Source organism: Babylonia areolata, chromosome 10 (genome assembly GCF_041734735.1).
Source record: "Babylonia areolata isolate BAREFJ2019XMU chromosome 10, ASM4173473v1, whole genome shotgun sequence".
NCBI classification, from domain to species: Eukaryota; Metazoa; Mollusca; class Gastropoda; order Neogastropoda; family Buccinidae; genus Babylonia; species Babylonia areolata.
In genome coordinates, this window is record NC_134885.1 from 2,917,447 (window position 1) to 2,940,708 (window position 23,262).

Sequence of the window (23,262 nt, forward strand, 5' to 3'; positions counted from 1 at the left end):
GAAGGACTATGACTCTCAAACTAGGAGGCAAAATTGCACTGGCTCTTAGTGCTGCAGCCTTGTGGGCTAGTTGGCCTTTGGGAACCATCCCAACGCCGACTGTCCTAAAACCCTCTTGGCCGAGAGAGTGGGGATGTACTTGGGCAAGACACTCTCCACTATAATCAAATTCTAGCCCAAATAGTCGGAACAGCAGTTGCCTCCTCTGCTGTTCTGATGGTCATAGTCGGACACGACTGACTATCACATATATATTTTGTGTTCTATTTCTCTGCCTGTCTCTCTCTTCTCTTTCCTTTTCTCAGTTGAAGCGTCAGTCTTTTTTTTAAAAGACATTTTTGCGTGTAATATTTCCAGTTGTGTCGAATTTTATTTCACAGGGGTTTTTTTCATAGAATTTCAATATTGTCTGATTCATAGTTTGTGGGGAAGGTGTTTGTGCACACACACACGCGCGCGAGCGCAAGTGGATGATTCAAAACGTAACCGAGACACTCATTCAATCGGATCATCCGATCAATGAAAATCAAAAGAAAGCAAACAGTGGAAAGCTCATATATTTTTTTTATTGTTTTGAATTCAGTCGTAAGTGCACTAAGACCAATGACATGAACAGTATGATATATAAAATAAATGGAGATCATGCACACTATCACATGGCAATAAATACCTGGCGTTAACGGGGACGGATATGTATTGACTGACAGACGACAAAACTGATGGAAATAAAGGACTACTTCAAGAGAATGTGGGATATATGAAGTCTGTCACGCATAAAATCACAAGTTTCATGATCAGATGGACACAAACATTCACATATAAAATTCTGTACACAAAATGTATTTACCGTGAGTAAAAACAAATGCGAGAATAATACTGATCAGGCTATAACGGTTTGTATTTCAATTTGTGGCTTAACCAGCAACCCTTCAGGAAATGCGGTGAACCGAAAACAACAAAAAGACGGAAATACCGCACGCGTGGATGTTTGAAAATACAGGGGGGAAAGACGTGATTGGAACTGATGTAATTATTCAAGTATGGAAGCTGTTGTATCCAGTAAATATTCCGACGATCATTTCATTACGAAAATCCCTTCATTTCCCAAACGATGTCTGGCAAGTATTCACACAACGATCTATTCCACTAAGGGATAACTACGCCTTCCACTACATCTTGATGCTAATAAATTCACTGTCTCGTCACACAACTACTACCAAGACCAAAAACCAAATCAGTGGACGGCAATATCTACATCAAAGTTAGTTTCAACATTTTTAAATCTCTCTTTAATAGCTCTAATACCTTCTTTCAGACTCAAACTGATATTAAGCACACGTTTTTGCAACTATAAACTATACAGTTATGACGGAATTTGTTGAATCAAGTTTGTACACACATTCACTCTGGCATACATGTCAAAAATATCACAGACACGCTCAGGTATCACTTGCTGAAAAAAAACAGGAAAAGAATGATCAATGGAACACACTGACAAAACACGCTGTCCTTGTAGTAAAAATATGTTCCTGTAAAACTACTACTAAAATTGAATGTGCATCTATAATGTAATGCACCCGATTATTCAGAATGGAGACAGGGGTCATATTCAATCTATTTTGTTGATAATCTCCCCGTTCCACGATCATACATTGTGATTCTCTGGCCAAACATCAAAGTGTTGGCATTATAATAGCGAGTAGTAATAGGTGAATTAAAACCACCCAAATTACAATTATGTGCTTTGATTTTGCAATGGAAACGACGTGCTTTACACTGTGATCCCATCGCCTTGAGGGAAAAGACGACGAATGATCCCAGTGATGACAACCAACCAGCTGACAGTTAAGTAGTACACAGCAGGCCAAAGCCCACTTTGGATTCCTTCGCTTAACAACAGCTACATGACGGCCAGTTCGGGTCCTGACGTGCTGGGGGTGATCTGACGCTGACAAGGAGAGACAGCGCTTTACATGAACGACGCGAGGGTGATTTTCAGATGTGAAAAAAAGCGAAATGTCCACGATCGCACTTAACGCGTAAAATGTAATAAATAAATTTGGTCAAAACTAGTCCGAACTACTGAACGTTTACGTCGCGGCGATAGACGACCGGAGTCTCTCACACCAGGCAGACGATTGGGAGCATTCACGCACAAAAAAAACAATTCAAGATAACCCCCAAACATCCACAGACCCCAAAAAATGACCTCAAGAGGACACAGAGCAAGCAGCGGTGAAAACGCAGAGCAGGAGAGGACTGGCACCTCTAGGGCATCTGGAAGACGGGGCCCACCTTGGGGTCCATGGGGAACCCTTTGCGCATGCCCATGCAGAAGGCGGAGTCGATGCGCAGCGAGTTCTCCTTGACACCGATGTCGTGCTCCAGCGTGGCCTTGGTCTTCATCAGGCGGGCCAGGCTCAGCTCTGAAGACTTGAGGCGCTCCTTCAGCAGCCTGACTGACTCTCGGATCTCCGCCACCTCATACTGCAGGCTGTATCAGGAACATGTATATACAGTGTGAGAGGGGGGGGAACATAGTATATACAATGTGAGAGGGAGAATCCATGTATAGGTGATAGGGGGAACATGTATACAGTGAGAGGGGTAGCATGCATACACGTTCCCAAACACACAGACACACACAACATGGAAGCGGGAATAGATGTATAGGGTTTGAGATGGTGAACATGTATACAGTGTGAGAGGAGGAGCAGTGTAAGAGAGGGAACATGCATACACGTTCCCACACACAGACAAAAATATGAACACTCATACACCCCCACAGAGACACCCACTCCCAAACACACACACACACGCGCACACAAACGACCCACCTACCCATCACATGCAAGAAAACCCCAAATCGCGACACTCACGACTTCATGACGGGGTCGTTGCAGATCTCCACGTTGATGCGGCGAGTCCTCTCATCCAGGCGGGTCTGGGCCACCTTCATGGGGTTCTCCTTGTCCTGGATGGCCTTGCGCAGCAGGCTGATGTTCTTCTCCATGTCGAAGATCTCCTGCATCGTCTGCACACAGCAACCCACATCGTCACACGTTTGGCGGGATAGGGAGGGAGAGAGTCAAACTGATCATTTTCAGTTCTGTGATTTGACATGTGTATTATCTGGTGCATTGTGGTGTGCGTGATTGGTTTTTAAGTATTCTGATTTGGTGTGAAGTATTCTGATATATATATATATATATCATTTAGGTGTTGTGGTGCTTGCTTTGCATGCTGTGTGTTGACCGTGATGGTTCTGTGTGAGTGTGTGTGTGCAGAAATAAATAAATTACTGTGACTGATTGGATGTTCAGTCTATGCAGGATTATGTTAAGGAGTTGTCATTCTAGTGTTTAAATGCATATGTTGTGCAAATGACCCCGTGTTTGTAAAGCGCTTAGAGCTTGGTCTCCGACCGAAAATAGACGTTATATAAGTATCCATATCATTCAATCACACCTTCATTTCCCCCCCTTTCCTTACACCATTTCCCCCCCTTTCCTTACACCATAACACACATACACGCAGGGGAAAAAACCACACACCCAACACACACACACAAGAACATGCACACATACACCCCACACATACACACGTCTATCACACATACACCCCACACATACACACGTCTATCACACACACACACACACACACACACCCAACACACAAGAACATGCACATACACCCCACACATACACACGTCTATCACACACACACACACACACCCAAACCCAACCAACATCCACACCAAACACACACACACACACACACAAACCCAACCAAACCCCAACACAAACCCACACATACACCCACCTAACACACCAACACACACAACCCCAACCCCCCCCACACACACACCCTCTGCAAGTGCGCCTGCAGCTTGTTCCTGGCGTCAGTGGTCTCGCGGATCCTGGTGTTGAAGGCGTTGTTGACACCGTTGAAGTTGTTCCACATCTCGTTGGCGCAGTGCCGCAGCGTGCTGTCGATCTCGCCGCGCAGACGCTCCGACGCGGCGCGTTCCTTCTGGGAGCGCGCGATGTTCTCCTGGGTGTAGCGTGCCCACGACTCAGGGATGGTCAGTCTGTGTGTGGGGAAAGAGGGATGGAATGAAGATATATAGATCTATATGGTCAGTCTGTGTGGGGGGGAAAGAGGGATGGAATGAAGATATATAGATCTATATGGTCAGTCTGTGTGTGGGGGAAAGAGGGATGGAGTGAAGATATATAGATCTATATGGTCAGTCTGTGTGGGGGGGAAAGAGGGATGGAATGAAGATATATAGATCTATATGGTCAGTCTGTGTGGGGGAAAGAGGGATGGAATGAAGATATATAGATCTATATGGTCAGTCTGTGTGTGGGGGAAAGAGGGATGGAATGAAGATATATAGATCTATATGGTCAGTCTGTGTGGGGGGAAAGAGGGATGGAGAGGATATATAGATCTATATGGTCTGTGTAGGGGGAAAGAAGGATGGAGTGAAGATATATAGATCTATATGGTCTGTGTGGAGGGGAAAGAGGGATGGAATGAAGATATATAGATCTATATGGTCAGTCTGTGTGTGGGGGAAAGAGGGATGGAATGAAGATATATAGATCTCTATATGGTCAGTCTGTGGGGGGGGGGGGAAGAGGGGTGGAATGAAGATATATAGATCTACATTTTCAGGAAGGTGACAGAATGGTTAAGACGCTCAGCTGCCAAGGCAGAGAGTCCGTACGGGTGTGGGTTCGAATCCCGCGCTCTTGCCCTTTCTCCCAAGTTTGACTGGAAAATCAAACTGAGCATCTAGTCTTTCGGCTGACACAATGACCCGGTCGTGTGTGCAGCACTGACGCACTTGGCACACTGAGAAATAATCCATGGCAACAAAAGGGTTGTCGTCTGGCAAAATCATGTCAAAAGAAATCCACTCTGATTGATAAACAAACATCCAGCATGCACTCAAGGCCTGACTAAGCGCGCTGGGTTATGCTGCTGTCAGCCATCTGCTTAGCAGATATGGTGCAGCGTGTATGGATTTGTCCGAACGCAGTGAGGCCTCCTTGAGACACTAAAACTATATATATATATATATATATATATATCATATCTCTCTCTCTCTCCACACACACACACACATATATATATATATATATGTGTTTGTATGCATGCACACAGGTACACGCAGACACACGTTTCACGTTTTAATCATCCTTTCAATATATATATATATATATATATGTTTGTATACATACACACACGCACACGCAGACACACGTTTCACGTTTTAATCATCCTTTCAATATATATATATATATATATATATATATATATATATGTTTGTATACATACACACACGCACACGCAGACACACGTTTCAAGTTTTAATCATCCTTTCACTCCTGTTGGAGTCTGGAAGATAACTACAAAATACTGATTCCATGCCCAGAATAAACATTTCCAAACGTACAATGGCGTCACATAAAAGCTGAGAAAACACAAACGTTGTGTTGTTGTTGTTTTTTTAACCCAAAATGAGTAGATAACATTTGCTAATTCAATAAATATAAACTTTCTCATAATACCTAAGATAACTTTTTTTTTGTGCCTCAAAAACCGATTTCGGAGACAAATTTTAGGCAAATACCATTTTTGCAACACACACACACACACACACATTGAGGAGAGAGGAACAGGGAAAGTAGTGACGATTTCAGGCAGGGGTGGGGTGTGGAAGGTGATGGATTTTCGTCTAAAATCGCAACTGTAGATAGACATTAGGCTAAAGAACGAGCACGCGCGCGCGCGCACACACACACACACACACAGAGGCAGCACTCACGTGTTGTCGATGCTCTCAATGCCGGGGATGTAGCCAATGCCAGCCGAGCTGTTCCTCAGCTGCTGCATGCGGTCATCCAGCCCCTGGGCATGGTGCTTGTCCTTGGCGTCAATCTCCAAGGCGTGCTGGGCGGCGCGGTTCATCCTGCAAACGGACGCGCCGCGTCACGTTTCAGATATTCGTGAGGAGGGGGTGTGGGGAAGTCGAAAAGAGTTTCCACCCAGCAGAAGCGGAGCTGTGTTTTATGGGGAAGGAGGGGGGGGAGGTGTGGGGGTGGGGTGTGTGTGTGTGTGTGTGTGTGTGTGTGTGTGTGTGTGTGTGTACACCCTATGAACCTTTCTTCATTTTTGTTTGATTTAGCTGAACTCTGTCGCTCCAGCGTGATAAATTGTCTCCCCTGACACTAGAGCCGTGCCACTGAGGGCGGCCAATTACACTGACGGCCAAGTTGTGACGAGTTGCTTCTTCAGCACCAGTAACCCCACCCCCCACCCCCCTCTCCTCCAAATCCTTCCAGCACTCTCCAGAGCCAGACTCCGTTCAGTTCATTTTTGATACCTATGCAGCGCCTATCTTCCGTCAGGGACCAAACTCAATACGCGCTTTATAAATATCGTCTTTTGTACAACAGTCTGTCTGACTGTACAGAGCCGACTGACGGCTGCCTTTTGGGCTCCCATCAATCGTTTCCTGTGTCGTTCAGTCAGGCTTCAGTCACACACACACACACACACACACACACACACACACACACACACACACACACAGAGTCAGTCGTGTCAATGACCATCAGAACAACAAAGGAGGCAACTGCTGTTCCGACTATCTGGGGTAAAATTTGATTATAGTGGGGAGGGTCTTGCTCGAGTTAATCCCCAGTTACATTTCCACTGTCTTGGCCAAGAGGGCTTTCAAGTTACATCCCCACTGTCTTCAGTGGCCAAGAGGGCTTTCAAGTTATATCCCCACTGTCTTGGCCAAGAGGGCTTTCAAGTTACATCCCCACTGTCTTGGCCAAGAGGGCTTTCAAGTTACATTTCCACTGTCTTGACCAAGAGGGCTTTCAAGTTATATCCCCACTGTCTTGGCCAAGAGGGCTTTCAAGTTACATCCCCACTGTCTTGGCCAAGAGGGCTTTCAAGTTACATGCCCACTGTCTCGGCCAAGAGGGCTTGTAAGTTACATCCCTACTGGCTCGGCCAAGAGGGTTATAGGACAATCGGCGTTGGGGATTGTCACCCACCCCCCCTCCCCTCAAACCTGTACACTCACTTGAGCTGCACGTAGGCCTTGTCCAGCACCCTCTTCATACGGGCCTGGCACTTCTTGATGATGTCCACCTCCTTCACCAGGGACTTCTCCACGTCATCGTTGACCAGGTCGATGCCCTGCCGCTTCTCCCGGTTCATCAGGCACTCCTCCGCCACGTGCAGAGGGTTCGCCGTGTCCCCGAGGGCCTTCTCGCAGGTGCGCTTGTACTCCTGTGGGAGGGGAGGTTAGGTGCGGGTGTACTCGGATAGTTTGGAGGTGTGCTTTTTTTATGGTGGTGGTGATTGGGTTGGTGTTAAGGTTGTGTGTATGTGTGTGCGTGTGTGTGTTGCTTACCGTTATTGTTATCATAATTATTGTTATCATCATCATCATCATCTTCTTCTTCTTCATTATAATCACTGTTATTGTTGTGGTGGTGGTGGTCATCGTCCTTATCATCACAGTTATTAATGTTGATGGCAAGCTTGAGCTGCTGGGCAGAATGTGGCTGTAGGTAAGACACGTTACTGTGTGTTTTGGGTCAGTGAATTTTGTGTTCTGTCATAAAACCAGCATCTTACCCAGTACCAACATCTCCATGATCGCCATCACCACCACATTCACCATTACTACACTGCCAACATTTCTGCTGTCATTTAAAATTAAAAAAAACAAAAAAACACGATCATTAGGTATAACATCTCTTCTTTCTTTTTCGTGTGAGTGTGTGTGTGTGTGTGTGTGTTTATAAACACACCAACATTTAATCTCTGAATGCTCAAATCAGCACAACTCCGCAGTTTCACTGAAATTCATCAACGACAACAATAACAAAATAATAACAAAAGGCCTATCGTCATAATAACGATAAGAATAACAAGAAAATGCCAACTGCAGCAGATTCCAACAACCTATTCTTATCGTACCAAATAAAGCTAGCTCGCTTGCATACACGAATACACGCACAGGCACAGGCACGCACAAACTCACACAAACACACACTCTCTCTCTCTCTCTCTCTCTCACACACACACACACACACACACACACAATTTTTGCGCACCGATATATATGTAGCATCGAACTGGTTTAATTGTAAAGACCCTCCACCACCACAGAAAGAGGAAGCAATTCAAATTACAGAAAAAGCCGGTTTTGGTGGTGTTATTATTATCATTATTTTCTTTGATATAATACACCACTTTTGATGACTGCTATAGAAAGCTTTGCGTTTAGGTTACAAATTTACCAGACCATCAAAAGCAATGGTATAGCATTCTCTTTAATTCAAAGAACACACCATTATTGCTGGTGCAAGCTGCTCAAGTGCTTCATTATCATTATCATCATTTCTTATATCATCATGTCGGCTTTACCAAGCACCGAACTATTGTTATAAAATTACGATCAGTAGGTTACTGCGCTTGTGTACGTAATGCTAGAGGTGCAAACTCCGTAAGTGTGTTGTTATCATTGTTATTATTATCATTATTATTATTACTATAATGCTGTTGTTTTTGTTATTTGGAGGAGTTTAGCAAGCAAAGGAAGACCAAAAAAAAAAAAAAAAAAAGAAGAAGTATAAATCAACAAGGTTTGCATATCGTCGATCAACAGGTTCGGAATTACTGGTAAAACAACAACAAAAACAGGTCAAATAATAACTGATAACTAACAAGCGATCGGTCTGTTTGACAGAATGTCTTGCTTCTCCCACTCTCTCTCTCTCTCTTTCTCCCTGTCTCTCTCCCCCTCCCTCCCTCTCTATCAGTCAATTGACTTGTTTCACTACCCACCTATCTACGCACCTACCAACCATTTGCCTTCTACCAACCTCCCTCCCTAACCTACCTTCCTTTACGTTCTGTTTCTGTCTGTCTGTCTCATCTCTTCAAAAATGTTACGTGCGTTCACGAGCACGGACAGGTAATGGATGGTTGAACCTATGTACGTCAGTATTAAGTCGTTCCCTTAGCTATCTACCACGTGCATTTACCTCAGTAAACAGAAGGGATAGACAGTCTGTTATCAACAACACATGGAACCGCGTTTTTCTATGTTCATTTAAAAAGGTAAATAGCAATAATGCTATTAAAAGGGTACTTTCAACAAAATGAAACATATGAAACTGATCATCAACCTGTAATCATATACTTGATTAAAAATGGTAATCACTGACAGTTCTTTGTGGTAAATAAAATGAAATCTGTACAGCTTAACTGAAACAGTAGTAGTGGCAATACAAGCCGTGTCATTTATGAACTTCATTTCAAATATAAAACAACCCATTACGCTCGAAACTGAATACAACAAACCAGCTGAGAATTTTTTTTTAAATCTACGTTCAGATGTCGGACGGGTGTGAAGAAATACACCTTGTCTGCAAAGCCAAAGTTGTGCGTCCGCGAGTAACAGGCATAATGAACGCATTTGATAACCTGTAAACTGATTAGAATGAAACAGACAGACAGAGGATGGTGAGCAAGATAGTAACTTTAGCAAAAGGTGTTAGAATGACAGAGAAGGGGGGAGGGAGAGGGGGAGTGAGGGGAGGAAGGGTGGGGGTGGTGGGGTGAGGGGAGAGTTACCTTGAGGTTTTCAATTTCCGTGGCCATGGCATTGACCTCAGCGCTGAGCTCGCTCTTCCAGAAGGAGATGTCATACACCCTCTCCCCTGAAGCATACACACAAGGCTAGGAGGCTACCTTCCGACACAGAGAAGGAAAGACGCTAGTGTGCTGCCTCGTGAGATGACAGGTGAAGAGAGAGAGAGAGAGAGAGAGAGAGAGAGAGAGAAAGCTGGGGTGTAACAGTACCCCCCTGCCCCTCCTCCCCTCTCTCTCTCTCCTGTGAAGCAGAGACAGAGAAACTGCTTGCCATGGCACCAGTACTTATTCTGGGGAAACTCTGTCTTTCTGGTGATGTCTGTTGGTTTGAGGTCCTCATCATCTTGTTTCTCTTTCATCTTACCTTTGCTATTCTGTTGTGTTTTCTATCTTTCGTTCGTTTGCCTGTTCTAACTTGTTTTTCTTTCTTTTCTTTCCTTCTTTCTTTCTTTATCTCATTCTTTTTTTTTCTCTCTCCCTTCTTTCCTTTCTTCCTTCCATCTTCCCTAATATATATATATATATATATATATATATATATATATATATATATATATATTCTTCCTTTCTTTCTTTCTTTTTGTTGGAGGGTTGGGGGTGGGGGGGGGGCGTGGGGGGTTGTCTTCGTCCTTTCTTACGTTTGATTTTTTCGTTTGTTTGGGTTTTTTTGTGTACATCACTAACTTTCTCCCTCACATATTTTGTTCTTCACCATCAGCATGACTAACATAACCAACATTATCTTCATTATTACCATCAGACGTGTCAGTGTCCACTGTTGCTCTGTATTGTGTGTCGGACAGAATGTTCCAGCTGAAGGACTCAGCGGGGTGAGTTAACTGAGGACACAAGACAACTGTGTGTCTTTCTGACTTTCTCCAAGTCAGGCCTGGTGCCAGTGGCAACATTCAGAAGCATCTCTGTACACAGAAGCCGGGATCAAAAGCTGCGCTGGCCAGTGACAAAGTTATTAATGTTGTTTTGAGAGTACAGAGGCAGGATACATGATGTCAGCTGTACACAAAACTACAGTGCGACAACACATATACATCTAGGTGCGCGACTAGTAATGGTTAATTACACCATTCCACTAAACTGAAGTAAAATGGGTAAAAAAAAAAGAAGGACAAAAACCAAAGGGAACCCCCCGAAAAGAAGAAGGCCCCAACATCAGGGCCTGATGGGAGGAAGTGACGTCATTACCTTCAGGTCGTTTGATTCGTTCTCCACGTGGCCAATTTCGATGTTTAGTTCGCTCTTCCAAAACGCTATGTCTTGCGCTCTTTCCGCTAGTGAATGGGTACAGCACACACACACACACACACAACATGAAGGACGATCAGCAACGTGATAAATAATAAAACATGAGACGATGAACAAGGACTGACAAAAGATGAAGAATATTAAAGGGAAGAAGAATGGGATGAAGAACAATGAACTAAATAAGGACAAGATACAAAAGAGCTACGTTTTTGTTTTTTCTAACATTCGAAAGTTTTATGCTGGTGTCACATCCTCTGTCTGGCCATTGCCGTTCTCTGGATCTACACACCGGATTAATATCATGGCCGAAACTGGGTTTGGCAAACAGACAACACAACAAAACAAAAATGATACCGTTATGAATAGGATAAGGTAAAAAAACAAAACACAAACACACACACACACACACACACACACACACACACATACATCAAAAACAAAATCGACAACACAGACGAGACAATGCACTAACCACCACTTGATGAGGACGGGGATGAGAGTGATTCTGAACGTGAACTATGACAGCTAGGACACCAATACGGACAAAGAATGGAGAGACAAGCCAACACACTGAAATAGTAAACTCCAACTTCTCTGCAATGACAACATCTTGTTTGTTATTTGCTGTTCTTGTGCAGTGACCTAAAATAACAAGCCAGCTAACAAACCATTTTAATCAACCAACCTTCAGGCGGAATGGCTAATGAGCAATCACTTAAGCAATCAACTGATTGGTCATTTTGATTAGCATAGATGATAAAGAGAACAAGTGTAATCGTGGATGTGGGCACAAAACACATTCAGGTCTGCCAACAATGCGCATCACTGATGTGTTAAAAAGATAAAGTGGTAACGACAGGTACGGATTGAAATGATGAATAATAACATTCACTGAATCCTTCCTCAAGCAGCTGAAACGTACCTTTCATTTATTTCGCAAAGAAAGATTCTGGGCATTATGGACCATATTCACTGCTTTATGAATCGACATACCACTCCTGTTTAGAGAAGACACTTCATTTTGTTTCACAAACAAGATTCAGAGCGTTTCTAACTACCACCCTCACCACTTTATGAATCGACACACCGCTCCTCCTGTTTAGAGAGGTCACTTTTCATTTTGTATTTGTATTTGTTTTTATCACAACAGATTTCTCTGTGTGAAATTCGGGCTGCTCTCCCCAGGGAGAGCGCGTCGCTACACTACAGCGCCACCCTTTTTTTGTATTTTTTCCTGCCTGCAGTTTTATTTGTTTTCCCTATCGAAGTGGATTTTTCTACAGAATTTTGCCAGGAACAACCCTTTTGTTGCCGTGGGTTCTTTTACGTGAGCTAAGTGCATGCTGCACACGGGACCTCGGTTTATCGTCTCATCCGAATGACTAGCGTCCAGACCACCACTGAAGGTCTAATGGAGAGGGAGAAAATATCGGCGGCTGAGCCGTGATTCGAACCAGCGCGCTCGGATTCTCTCGCTTCCTACGCGGACGCGTTACCTCCAGGCCATCACTCCATCTTTTTGTTTCACAAACAAGATTCACAGCGTGACTTATAACCACCACCCTCACCGCTCCATGACTCAACCTTCTACTCCTGATTGGCGGGATCAGAAAGCATACGTCATCACTCACCCAGGCGTTTGGTGACGTCATTCTGACGGTTACGGGTGCGGGCGTCGGTTTCCTTGACGGCCCGCCAGGCGTCTGCACGGAGACGTTCGGCGAAGGACCGCTCCTTGTCGGACAGCGAGTAGTTCATGGAGTTGGACAGGTTCCAGTCGTTGGGGCTGTAGCGGGAGTACACCGTGCGCCTGGGTTCGAACACACACAACAACACAGCCCACATAACACGTGTGCCTCTTGTCGCTGATGGGATGGGAACAACGACACACAGAGCAGGTAGAAACACAAAGAGAACGAGAAAATCACTAACACACCTTCTGTATCTTTCATTTTTACTCTTACCTATCTATCTATCTATCTGTCTGTCTATCTATCTGTCTATCTATCTGACTATCTCCCTATCTATCTAGATAGCACAATGCAATACAATACATGTGTGTGTGTGTGTGTCTGTGTCTGTGTGCATGTGTCCGTGTGTCTGTATTTCCGTTCTGGACGGATCCTGCTGATCTAAAAATGTCTTCCTAGTAACTTGAAGATCAATGCTTCACACAAACAAAACTTAAAAACAACAACAACAACAAAGAAACAAACAAAGAACCCCCAAACATACACACAACAACAGAGACAGGACACACACAACCCCCATCCCACCCCCCACCCCTCTTCCCCACCCCTCACACCCCCCCTCCTCACATGGCCGGGTTGAAGTAGGAGCGGGCGTGTCCCATGTCGGCTGATCTGCCGTAGCTGCCCAGGTGGCGGGAGATGGTCTTCTCCGACACGTACGGCAGGATCTTGGACATCTCAGGGGTCATGGGAGTGGCACTGCGCGTGCGCACCAGGGCGGAGGAATCATAGAAAGCCATGCTTCTTTAGATCTGAAACACGGGACAACAGTAACGAGGTGAAGAAATGATGTGCAACGCCTTTTTTTTTCATATGGAACGCCTTTTTTTGTCAGCAAATGTGTCAATAATTTATCTCAGCTTTTAGAGGTAAGTATTCTAGAAAAAAAAAAAAAAAAAAAAAGGAAAAAGAAAACAAAGAAGATGACGAAGAAGGTAAAGACGAAGACGACAACAAAGAACAGGGCGAGAAAGAAAGAAAACAAAGGAGAGGAAGACAGGACAAGAGGAAGACAGGGGCTAACAAGAAGAAGGGGTACTCATATTGAGTAATGAAGACAGGACAATAGGAAGACAGTGGCTAACAAGAAGAAGGGGTACTCATATTGAGTAATGAAGACAGGACAAGAGGAAGACAGTAGCTAACAAGAAGAAGGGGTACTCATATTGAGTAATGAAGACAGGACAATAGGAAGACAGTGGCTAACAAGAAGAAGGGGGGGTACTCATATTGAGTAATGAAGACAGGACAAGAGGAAGACAGGGGCTAACAAGAAGAAGGGGGTACTCATATTGAGTAATGAAGACAGGACAAGTGGAAGACAGTGGCTAACAAGAAGAAGGGGGGGGGGTACTCATATTGAGTAATGAAGACAGGACAAGAGGAAGACAGTGGCTAACAAGAAGAAGGGGTACTGATATTGAGTAATGAAGACAGGACAAGAGGAAGACAGTGGCTAACAAGAAGAAGGGGGGGTACTCATACTGAGTAGTCAATCATTCAACTGATTTGATGAAGCAGTCAAGCAATAGCTTTGAAGGGGACTGAGAACCATTCAGCGACGAGGGAAGGCAGCCTACACCAGGGTCCTGTGCCCCCGTTATCGGGATGCAAAGGGGATGGCAATTGCAAAGTAAAATATCAACCAATAAATGAATACAGAGACAGAGAGACAGAGACAGAGAGAGAGACAGAGGGAAGAAAAATGAAACAAAACAAAACAAAACAAAACAAAAAAAAACAAACAAAAAAACCCGAAAAAACTCGCTCCTCGGCGGTTTTCACATTGCAAGATCCAATGTGTGAACGAGACAAAGTCTCTCTCTTCCTCCCTCCCTTTCTCACACTCCCTGTGTGACCAATGCTTAACTTTCTTTTTGTATAGTTATTTTTCTTTCTTCGTTGTTTATGTTCCACTATGCTCACGATTTTCTCAAGGCCTGACTAAGCGCGTTGGGTTACGCTGCTGGTCAGGCATCTGCTTGGCAGATGTGGTGTAGCGTATATGGATTTGTCCGAACGCAGTGACGCCTCCTTGAGCTACTGATACTGATACTCACGATACTCCCCCTCTCTCCCTACCTCCCTAGAACCTCCCCCCCCCTCTCCCCCTTGATTCTGTCGAAAGTATTAAGAAGAAAAAGAAGAAGAAGAAGAAGAAGAAAATGAAAGACGTGCAGGGCCCCTCTCTACCTATTGAGTCGTGATCAGAGTGTATTTTGACGAGGTGAATGGAAGTAGCGAGGCGTAGTGAAGTGGCACGGGCACTGCCAGTAAAGTGTGCTGTGTGCTGTGTGCTGTGTGTTTCGCCGGTAAAGCTGCCAGCTTTTCTGACAGGCCGATCACAGGGCAGGGGGTGGGGGTGGGCGGTTGGGGGTATACTCTGGCACTGTGCATGACTCTCATGAATTAGGTATCGAACAGGCTGGCGCGTGGTCACTGACTCGCAGGTGTGTGTGTGTGTGTGTGTGTGTGTGTGTGTGTGTGTGTGTGTGTGTGTGTGTGTGTGTGTGTGTGTGTGTGTGTGTGTGTGTGTGTGTGTGAGTGCGAGACTGTGTGCATGCGACATGCACTGTTATGTTACACACACACACACACACACACACACACACATGACGACGCAGAAAAAAAAACAGGCCAGCAAATTCACACACCACACACCTGGACACACATACTCTCTCTCTCTTTCTCTCTCTCTCTTACACACACACACACACACACACACACACACACGCACACACGAACGCAAGCACACACGCACACACACACACAGGGTGTATACAGGCCCACTATAGCAACACAAGCAACAAACACTTCAGTCAGACAGCCAGGGCATAACGACCCTTGGTAGTATAACCTGTAGACCCGCTACCCAGCACGCCTGACCGAATACCTACGTGGAACAAACACTGGACTATACACAATAAGTAGTACAGAAGTAGTCAGTCGGGAAATGTCCACCACGGGTGGAAAGGTATGAGGGCGGACAGGGGTTAACGGTGAGTAAATAATCCATAACAACAGGTAGGAACAGAAAAGTCAAAAGCGGACAGGTAGACAGGTAAGAGTACATGGGGTGTCAACTAAGCACATTAGGTTGGTTATGAGAGACAGAGGACAGAGAGACAAAAACGGGAGGAGGAGGAAGGAGGAGGAGGGAGGAGGAGGAGGACGACGACGACGACGACGACGAAGAAGAAATGAAATAATTTACGAAAAGTCGTTAAGCACTTCAGAAGAAGAAGAAGATATGAAATAATTTGTGAAAGCGGTTAAGCACTTCACTTGAGCTTGCGAATTAAAACCATCATCATCACCATCATCATCATCATCACTGATCAGCATCATCATCATGCCATCACGACCATCACCACCATCACTGCCATCACCGTCGCCAGAACCACAACCATCAACGAAGTGCAGCTGTCGGCATAAAACGGTTCATCGACACTCCCACACTGCAGCAACACCCGACAACTCCCAGGCAACGATTCCAGCGTTCCGCAGACGATCATCCATCATCGGCATCGTCACCATGACTCCGGGACGCCGCCAAGACAAACTAGTCACAGTCTTTCCTCATCAACACGGTCTTGAAGAACACGCGATGATGTCACCACCACCTCCACCTTCATCCCCATGTCTCCCCTCTCCTTCCCCAGCGTCGCCATGACAACGATCTGTGACCAACATGATGAGGAGGTCGTAACTGATCGATCAGTTTGAAGAAGGGGGTGGGGTGGGGGATGGCGGAGGGGAGATCCGTGTGATCAGTATCGATACGAAAGGCGTCACAGCGTGACCAGGTGATCAGTTTCGATCAGTTTCCTGCCGGCACCAGTCTGCAGGAATCTGGGTCTGGCACCTGACCAGGTTACAAAAAAAAAAAAAAAAAAAAAAAGAAGTGCAGAAGACCTTATGGAGTACTGAATGCATCCACTGCAGTGTTTCTGTTTTTCTTTCTTTCTTTCTTTTTTTCATGGGAATATTCATTCAACTGATATTTAGACTGAATAGTTGAATTAATGGACAGTTGTAGATAAACCATGGTTTCAAAAGCAAAAATACCCAGTGTTCCAGACTAGAAATCAACATGCAGAAACACCCTGGTAGTACGGAAAAAGAGAACAGTTCTATATGGTTTGGCCATCGACTTCAGTTCTCTGCGCCGTGTCTCCACAGACCAGGATCTGATCACCACCAATCCACAGAGGCCACAAGAGGCGTTTTAATACCTTCTGAAGTGATCCTTTTGTGGTACAAGTGTTATTGAAAACAATATGGCCCGTAAAGGGAGCTGTTCTACTTATTTACTAAAAATACAACAAAGCTCCTATAACGAAAAGAGCTTTATCCTGAAAAAAGTATCACACACACACACACACACACACACACACACACACACACACACACAGAGAGACGAACACACACACACACACACACACACACACACACACACACACACACACACACACACACACACACACACACACACACACCAGGATTTACGAGACAGAGAGGAAGACAGACACAGAGGGACAGAGAGAAAAAGAAAAAAAAGACAGAGAGAGAAAGAGAGAGGGAGACTGAGACAAAGAAAGAAAGAGAGGGAGACAGAGACAAAGAAAGAAAGAGAGGGAGACAGAGACATAGAAAGACACAGAGGGACAGAGTGTGAAAAATGTCCGGGTGATTACACCCAGTGACCCTAACATACCCCGGGTGGCGGCCATGTGATGACAAAGGATTGACCGTTTGACCAACATGACTTCTACAGTCCTTACCCCCACCACTCTCCACCCGAACTGAACCACCCCAACTTCCCCCACCCACCCAACCGTTACCCTCTCACTCTCCTTGTGTTGCTCGCTGGCTCTCTCTCTCTCTCTCTGCGCTTCTAACACAAGCACAACGCACGCATGTAGTTACTCAGACATAGACACATGCACAGACCCACGCACGTACGTACACACACACACACACACACACACACACACACACACACACACACACACACAGAGTAGGCATGCCTGCTACAATAATTATCATTTGTCATGTTTTCCTTTTTTTTCTAAAGAAAAGTGTTAAATACGTTTTTCAAATTCCTTGCTGTTGCCGTTGCTGTTGCTGCTGTTTCCCAGAAAATTAGTTTTAAAAAAGCAACAAAACAACAATAACAACACACAGACAGAATAACTGGGGTTTTTTCACAAAGAAATAGAGCACTAAAAATAAAGAGTGCATCTAATGTAGTCGATTAAAACTGAGGAAGGAAAGGAGGCAGAGTAAAGAGGAAGAAGAAAGGCGTTTTATGATCGAAAAAACCGAGGAAACAGTAATATATGATGATCTTTGTAGTTGCATTTCTTGTGCAGAGAGAGACAGAGAGAGAGGGGATCAGAGAGTGTGTATGTGTGCGTGTGTGTGCGCGTGGTGTGTGTGCGTGCGTGTGTGTGTGTGTGTGTGTGGGTGGGTAGATGTGCAATGCGGTTTGACTGACTGAAATGGAGAGGCACGTAAATTTCAGTAATCTGTATATTTGTAAATAGCTATTTCCATTTGGTGCCATTTAATTTATCTTTTTATTTTCTATTCATTTTATTTGTTTGTTGTTTTCTTCTTATGTTGGACATGTGCTGCTGCCAAAAAGAAAATCTCTGTACAAAAGTATAGACAATAAAGTTTGTGTATTGTATTGTATTGTATTGTTTGTATTGTATTGTATTGTATTGCATTGTATTGTATAAGAGATGGTGGTTTGCGGGGTTCAGGGAAGGGTTATTGGGGTGAAGAAAAAGGCCAACCACGTCGTTTTATCAGGCAACCAGAGGGACATTAAATGTGTCTTGATACCAGACAGATTATCAATCACTGAATAAATAACATCTTTCTTTAAATGTATACACAAGCATAAACTGATAACAATTATGTGACGAATAAACTGTCCCTATGCACATATGCACACCTTGTACATTTTCGCCAAGCACACAAACCCATTGTTCAGTGTTTCTCACTCACTCACGGTGTTTTACGGAAAGCCTAAAATCATACGAACAGTCGGTTCTAGGTTTACAGCAAGCCAAGCCTGGACTCCAACTGTCTGTGTCTCACAGACCCTTTGACGCAGTTGGTGCCTGACCAACGCTGATAATTAAGAACACACACACAGCATGGCACCGCACTCTGTATCAGACAGCGCTTGGTATGTGTGCCAATAAATCCGTTCCGTCTCAAAGGGCTTGCATAAAACACACACACACACACACACACACACACACACACACACACTTAATCGTCACTTTAATGTAGTTCCAGTCCGTGTGTGTGCACACTGGTTCGCCAGTCTGACAGACTTGAGAGGGGAACCACAGTGGGTGAAATGGCCACTTCTTCAAGGCGGGGGGAGAGTGAGTCAGCTGCTGATAAGGCATACAGCGATAGTCGCCCTGGGCAGGGTTAGCTGCTTACTTACTATTCTGTACACTTCAAGGTCTGCTGTCACAATTATGTAGAGTGGTGGGAGTAGTGGTGGTGGGGGGGCGGGGGGGGGGGGGGCAGCGGGGGGGGGGTGGAGGGAGGAGGAGTTACGGGGGGGTGTGGTGGGAATGGTGGTGGTGGTGATGTGGTGTGTGTGTGTGTGTGTGTGTGTGTGTGTGTGAACATGTGTGTTGATCAATATGTATGTATGTGGGTGAATGTGCGACTGAATCTGACTGAATGAGTGAGTGGGAGACTGAGAAAGAGAGAGGGAGAGAGAGAGAGGGGGGAGAGAGAGAGAGAGAGTGTGTGTGTGTTTTATTATGCGTGTGCGTGCGCGCGCGCGCGCGTGTGTGTGTGTGTGCGTGTGTCTATGTGTGTTTCTGTGTGTGTGTGTGTGTGTGTGTGTGTGTGTGTGTGTGTGTGTGTGTGTGTGTGTCGGTGTGTGCGTGCGCCTGTCTGTATGTCTGTGTGTGTCTGTCTGTGTGTTTTCACGGATTTAATCATTCTTTACCTCCTCCCCCCTTCCCCGGCTCCCACTCGCACTCTCCTGTCCTTCCAGTCACACCACGTCGTCAGTAGACAAAGGAGAAAAGAAACCACCTCGCACACAGACTTTTGCATAAAACCCACACACACAAAAACCACGACGGGAAAGGGATTCGCGTGCATGTGTTCTGCTTTGAAATCGGCAAGCCTTCACTCAAAGTCGGCTCCGGCAAAATGTGAAAGGAAATTGGCACGAGCGCCGTCACCCGTTTTGTCGGGCTCTGATTGATTGGAAACTGATCAGCTCCTAAGTCTGCCGTCATGGGTAAAGTCAGTTTTCCTCTGATCCGTGTGTGTAGTAAGATATACGCGTAAGAAAATCAATAAATGAATACTGACATGGCTGCAGTGCATAAAAGCAGGTGCATGAAGTTAAGCGAATTATTTCTGAACCGGTTGATTGAGGCTCGGTGGCGTTTAGTTTCCTTGTGTGTGTGTGTGTGCGTGTGTGTGTGTGTGTGTGTGTGTGTTTATAAACAATGCTATATTTACTTTGTTTATAGACTTTGCTACATGTACGTTGTAAAATATGCTACATATACATTTTAAGCTATGCTACATTTACTTTATATACTAAGCTACATTATAAATTATGCTATATTCACTCTTTATCAACTGTGCTACATTTACTTTGTTTATAAACTATGCTACATTTTCTTTGTGAATAAACTTAGCTACATTTACTTTGTAAACTAATTAATTTACATGGTAAACTATGCTAATTACTTTGTTTATGAACAAAGTCACATTTACGTTGTTTATAAACTTTGCTACATTTTCGTTGTTTAAAAAGTAAACTAAAATCACGTTGCTTATAAACTTTACGCTGTTTATAAAGTATGCTATATTTACGTCGTTTGCAAACTGTCTACATTTACGTTGTTTCTAAACTTTGCTATATTTTCGTTGTTTAAAAACTTTGCTGTATTTACGTTGCTTGAAAAGTACGCTTCATTTACGTTGTTTATAAACTTCGCTGTATTTACGTTGCTTGAAAAGTACGCTACATTTACGTTGTTTAAAAACTTTGCTGTATTTACGTTGTTTGAAAAGTACGCTACAGTTTCGCTGTTTATAAACTTTGCTATATTTACGTTGTTCAAAAACTTTGCTGTATTTACGTTGTTTGAAAATTACGCTACATTTTCGTTCTTTATAAACTGTGCTACATTTACGTCGTTTGTAAATTGGGCTACATTTTCGTTCTTTATAAACTGTGCTACATTTACGTCGTTTGTAAATTGTGCTACATTTACGTTGCAATATTTATCTTTTTTATAAACTGTGCTACATTTACGTCGTTTGTAAACTGTGCTACATTTACATTGTTTAAAACTTTGCTGTATTTACGTTGTTTAAAAAGTACGCTACATTAACGTTGTTTAAAAACTTTGCTGTATTTACGTTGTTTAAAAAGTACGCTACATTAAAGTTGTTTATAAACTTTGCTGTATTTACGTTATTTAAAAAGTACGCTACATTAAAGTTGCTTAAAAACTTTGTTGTATCTACGTTGTTTAAAAAGTACGCTACATTAACGTTGTTTATAAACTTTGCTATATTTATGTTGTTTACAAACTAGGCGACATTTACGTTGTTTATAAACTACGCTACATTGTATTATCTTCTACATGCAGTGACAGCCGTCACATACAGCCTGTTTGTGTGTGCACCTCACTCCAGCCACAACTCTCAACTGAACCCTGAATTTGTGTCGGCAGTCGGCCCGGCTTTCAAAGTCATTCCCATCCGGTCACCAGCTCGTTCTGACAACGCTCCACTGCTCACACGCCTACCAATCACGCGATCCGTGAAACTGATAGCTTCGATCAGTTCATATCGATCTGTTGATGTCTGAACACTGATCAACACAGTTTTGTTTGAGAGCAAAGGTCTTACGGTAATAGGCTGGATCGGCTGTGTGTTTCGAGTGTGTCTTCTAACGACGTCAGTATTACAACAGTTCCCCACCCTGTCTGTCTGTCTGTCTGTCTCTACATCCCTCCCTCTCTCTTTTCCCCTACCCCTCTCTGTGTCTCTCTGTTCATGTACCCCTTCGTTAAAGGCCCCCCCCCCCCCCCCCTCTCTCTCTCATCTCCCCCTTCCCTTACACAATGTTAACTTTCCTTTGAATTCTGTTTAGAACAAAACCATTTTTTCAAGTATAACCTGCTTTATTCTTGTTGCTGTATTCATTCCTGAGATTAGGACAAACTCATAATTATCTTAACTGTATGGTGTCAGAATGGATATATGTAGTCCAAGAAAAAAAAGAAGTTGCTCCAACCAAATAAAATTAAAATCACTGATCAGAATGCATCTATATGGTTTAGTTAATTTTACGTACTGGAATATATTACCCGTGTGATCATTTAGTTAATTCCGTATATTACCCGTGTGAAGATATTTGAGTTGGTCAACTTGGATCTTGCAATAAACAATTAGTAGGCTTAATGGCATTCCCTTCATTTTCACAGAAATGAAAAGAGCCACGGTAAAAGCCAGCTTTCAACTGCAATGTGAGTGTGGCAAATCACTTCTTCAGAGATACTGGGGGGTGGGGGGGGGGGAGAAACAACTGCAATGTGAGTGTGGCAAATCACTTCTTCAGAGATACTGGGGGGTTGGGGGGGGGGGAGAAACAAGGGGAGTAAAATGAAAAAGACAAAAGGAGGCAATGAATGCATATATGAATGCATGAAAAGGAAGAAAAAGAAAAGAAAAGAAAGAGTACATTTAAAACGAGGAAACATATCAAAGTTGGTTTTTTTCTCAAATGAGAATCTTCAAAACACAGTGTATAAAAAAAGTTAGACGCTGACTGACCACTGGTTAAAGCTGTCGTAACAGACCAACACAGTCATACCAGCTGAACACACGAGGGGAAAAAACACCAACACAACAGTAGTCTCCCCAATGTCCTTCAACAGTCGCCTGTCTGACCAACGCACAGTGACAACAGTCACACTTGAACTGTTCAGACACCTGAACCCAATACACTAAGACCGCTCTGTGTCTTGAACCCAACTCGGGGGGGAAAGTTGACCGAACTGCGGAGAAGGGAAGAAAAGAGAAGAGCCAAAGCGAAGTCAGACACAGTGAGAGAGAGAGAGAGACAGTCAAGTGACAGGCAGCGGTGCCGTGTAGTGCCAGCCTACCTGTTGTCGTCTGCTTGCCTTGCTGCACCGGCCTGCCACGTCTGGTCGAGTCCTGACTGCGCACACCACTGAGGGGGACTGCCACTGCCGCTGTGCTCACTGCTCAACGCGCATGACCAACCCAAACGAAAGTGCCTCGCAACCTTGTTGACATAGCGATCGCCCTGACGACCACTCACCCGCGCATGCGCCGCCTCGCTGCCACTTCCGGAGAGCTAAGATGGCCGGAGAAGATAAGAGGGCGGATTGGCAGGATTAAAGGATTAAGGGCCTGGGATTTCCTTTGCTCGACTTAACGCGTACAACAATCGCCTTGCTACGATTGGTGTGTCGCTGTTTAATTTGTCGTCAGCGGGGTCTGGCTATGA

General features: G+C 44.3%; 1 protein-coding gene across 2 annotated transcripts; it reads right to left on the reverse strand.

Annotated features, from left to right (window-relative positions):
• Nucleotides 1-549: 549 nt before the first annotated feature.
• On the reverse strand, nucleotides 550-23,055 carry LOC143286715 (tektin-3-like). Of its 2 annotated transcripts, none has more exons than XM_076594408.1 (9): nucleotides 22,895-23,055; nucleotides 13,278-13,462; nucleotides 12,591-12,769; nucleotides 9,679-9,764; nucleotides 7,112-7,320; nucleotides 5,840-5,983; nucleotides 3,868-4,090; nucleotides 2,880-3,034; nucleotides 550-2,494 (listed from the first exon to the last, which is right to left on the reverse strand). In XM_076594408.1, exons 2-9 carry the CDS (start codon nucleotides 13,448-13,450, stop codon nucleotides 2,269-2,271), a joined length of 1,395 nt encoding a protein of 464 aa, XP_076450523.1. In that variant the 5' UTR covers nucleotides 13,451-13,462; nucleotides 22,895-23,055; the 3' UTR covers nucleotides 550-2,268. The 2 variants fall into 2 exon arrangements, with proteins under 2 accessions (XP_076450523.1, XP_076450524.1); XM_076594409.1 differs by lacking the exon at nucleotides 9,679-9,764 and adding an exon at nucleotides 10,900-10,985.
• Nucleotides 23,056-23,262: the final 207 nt, after the last annotated feature.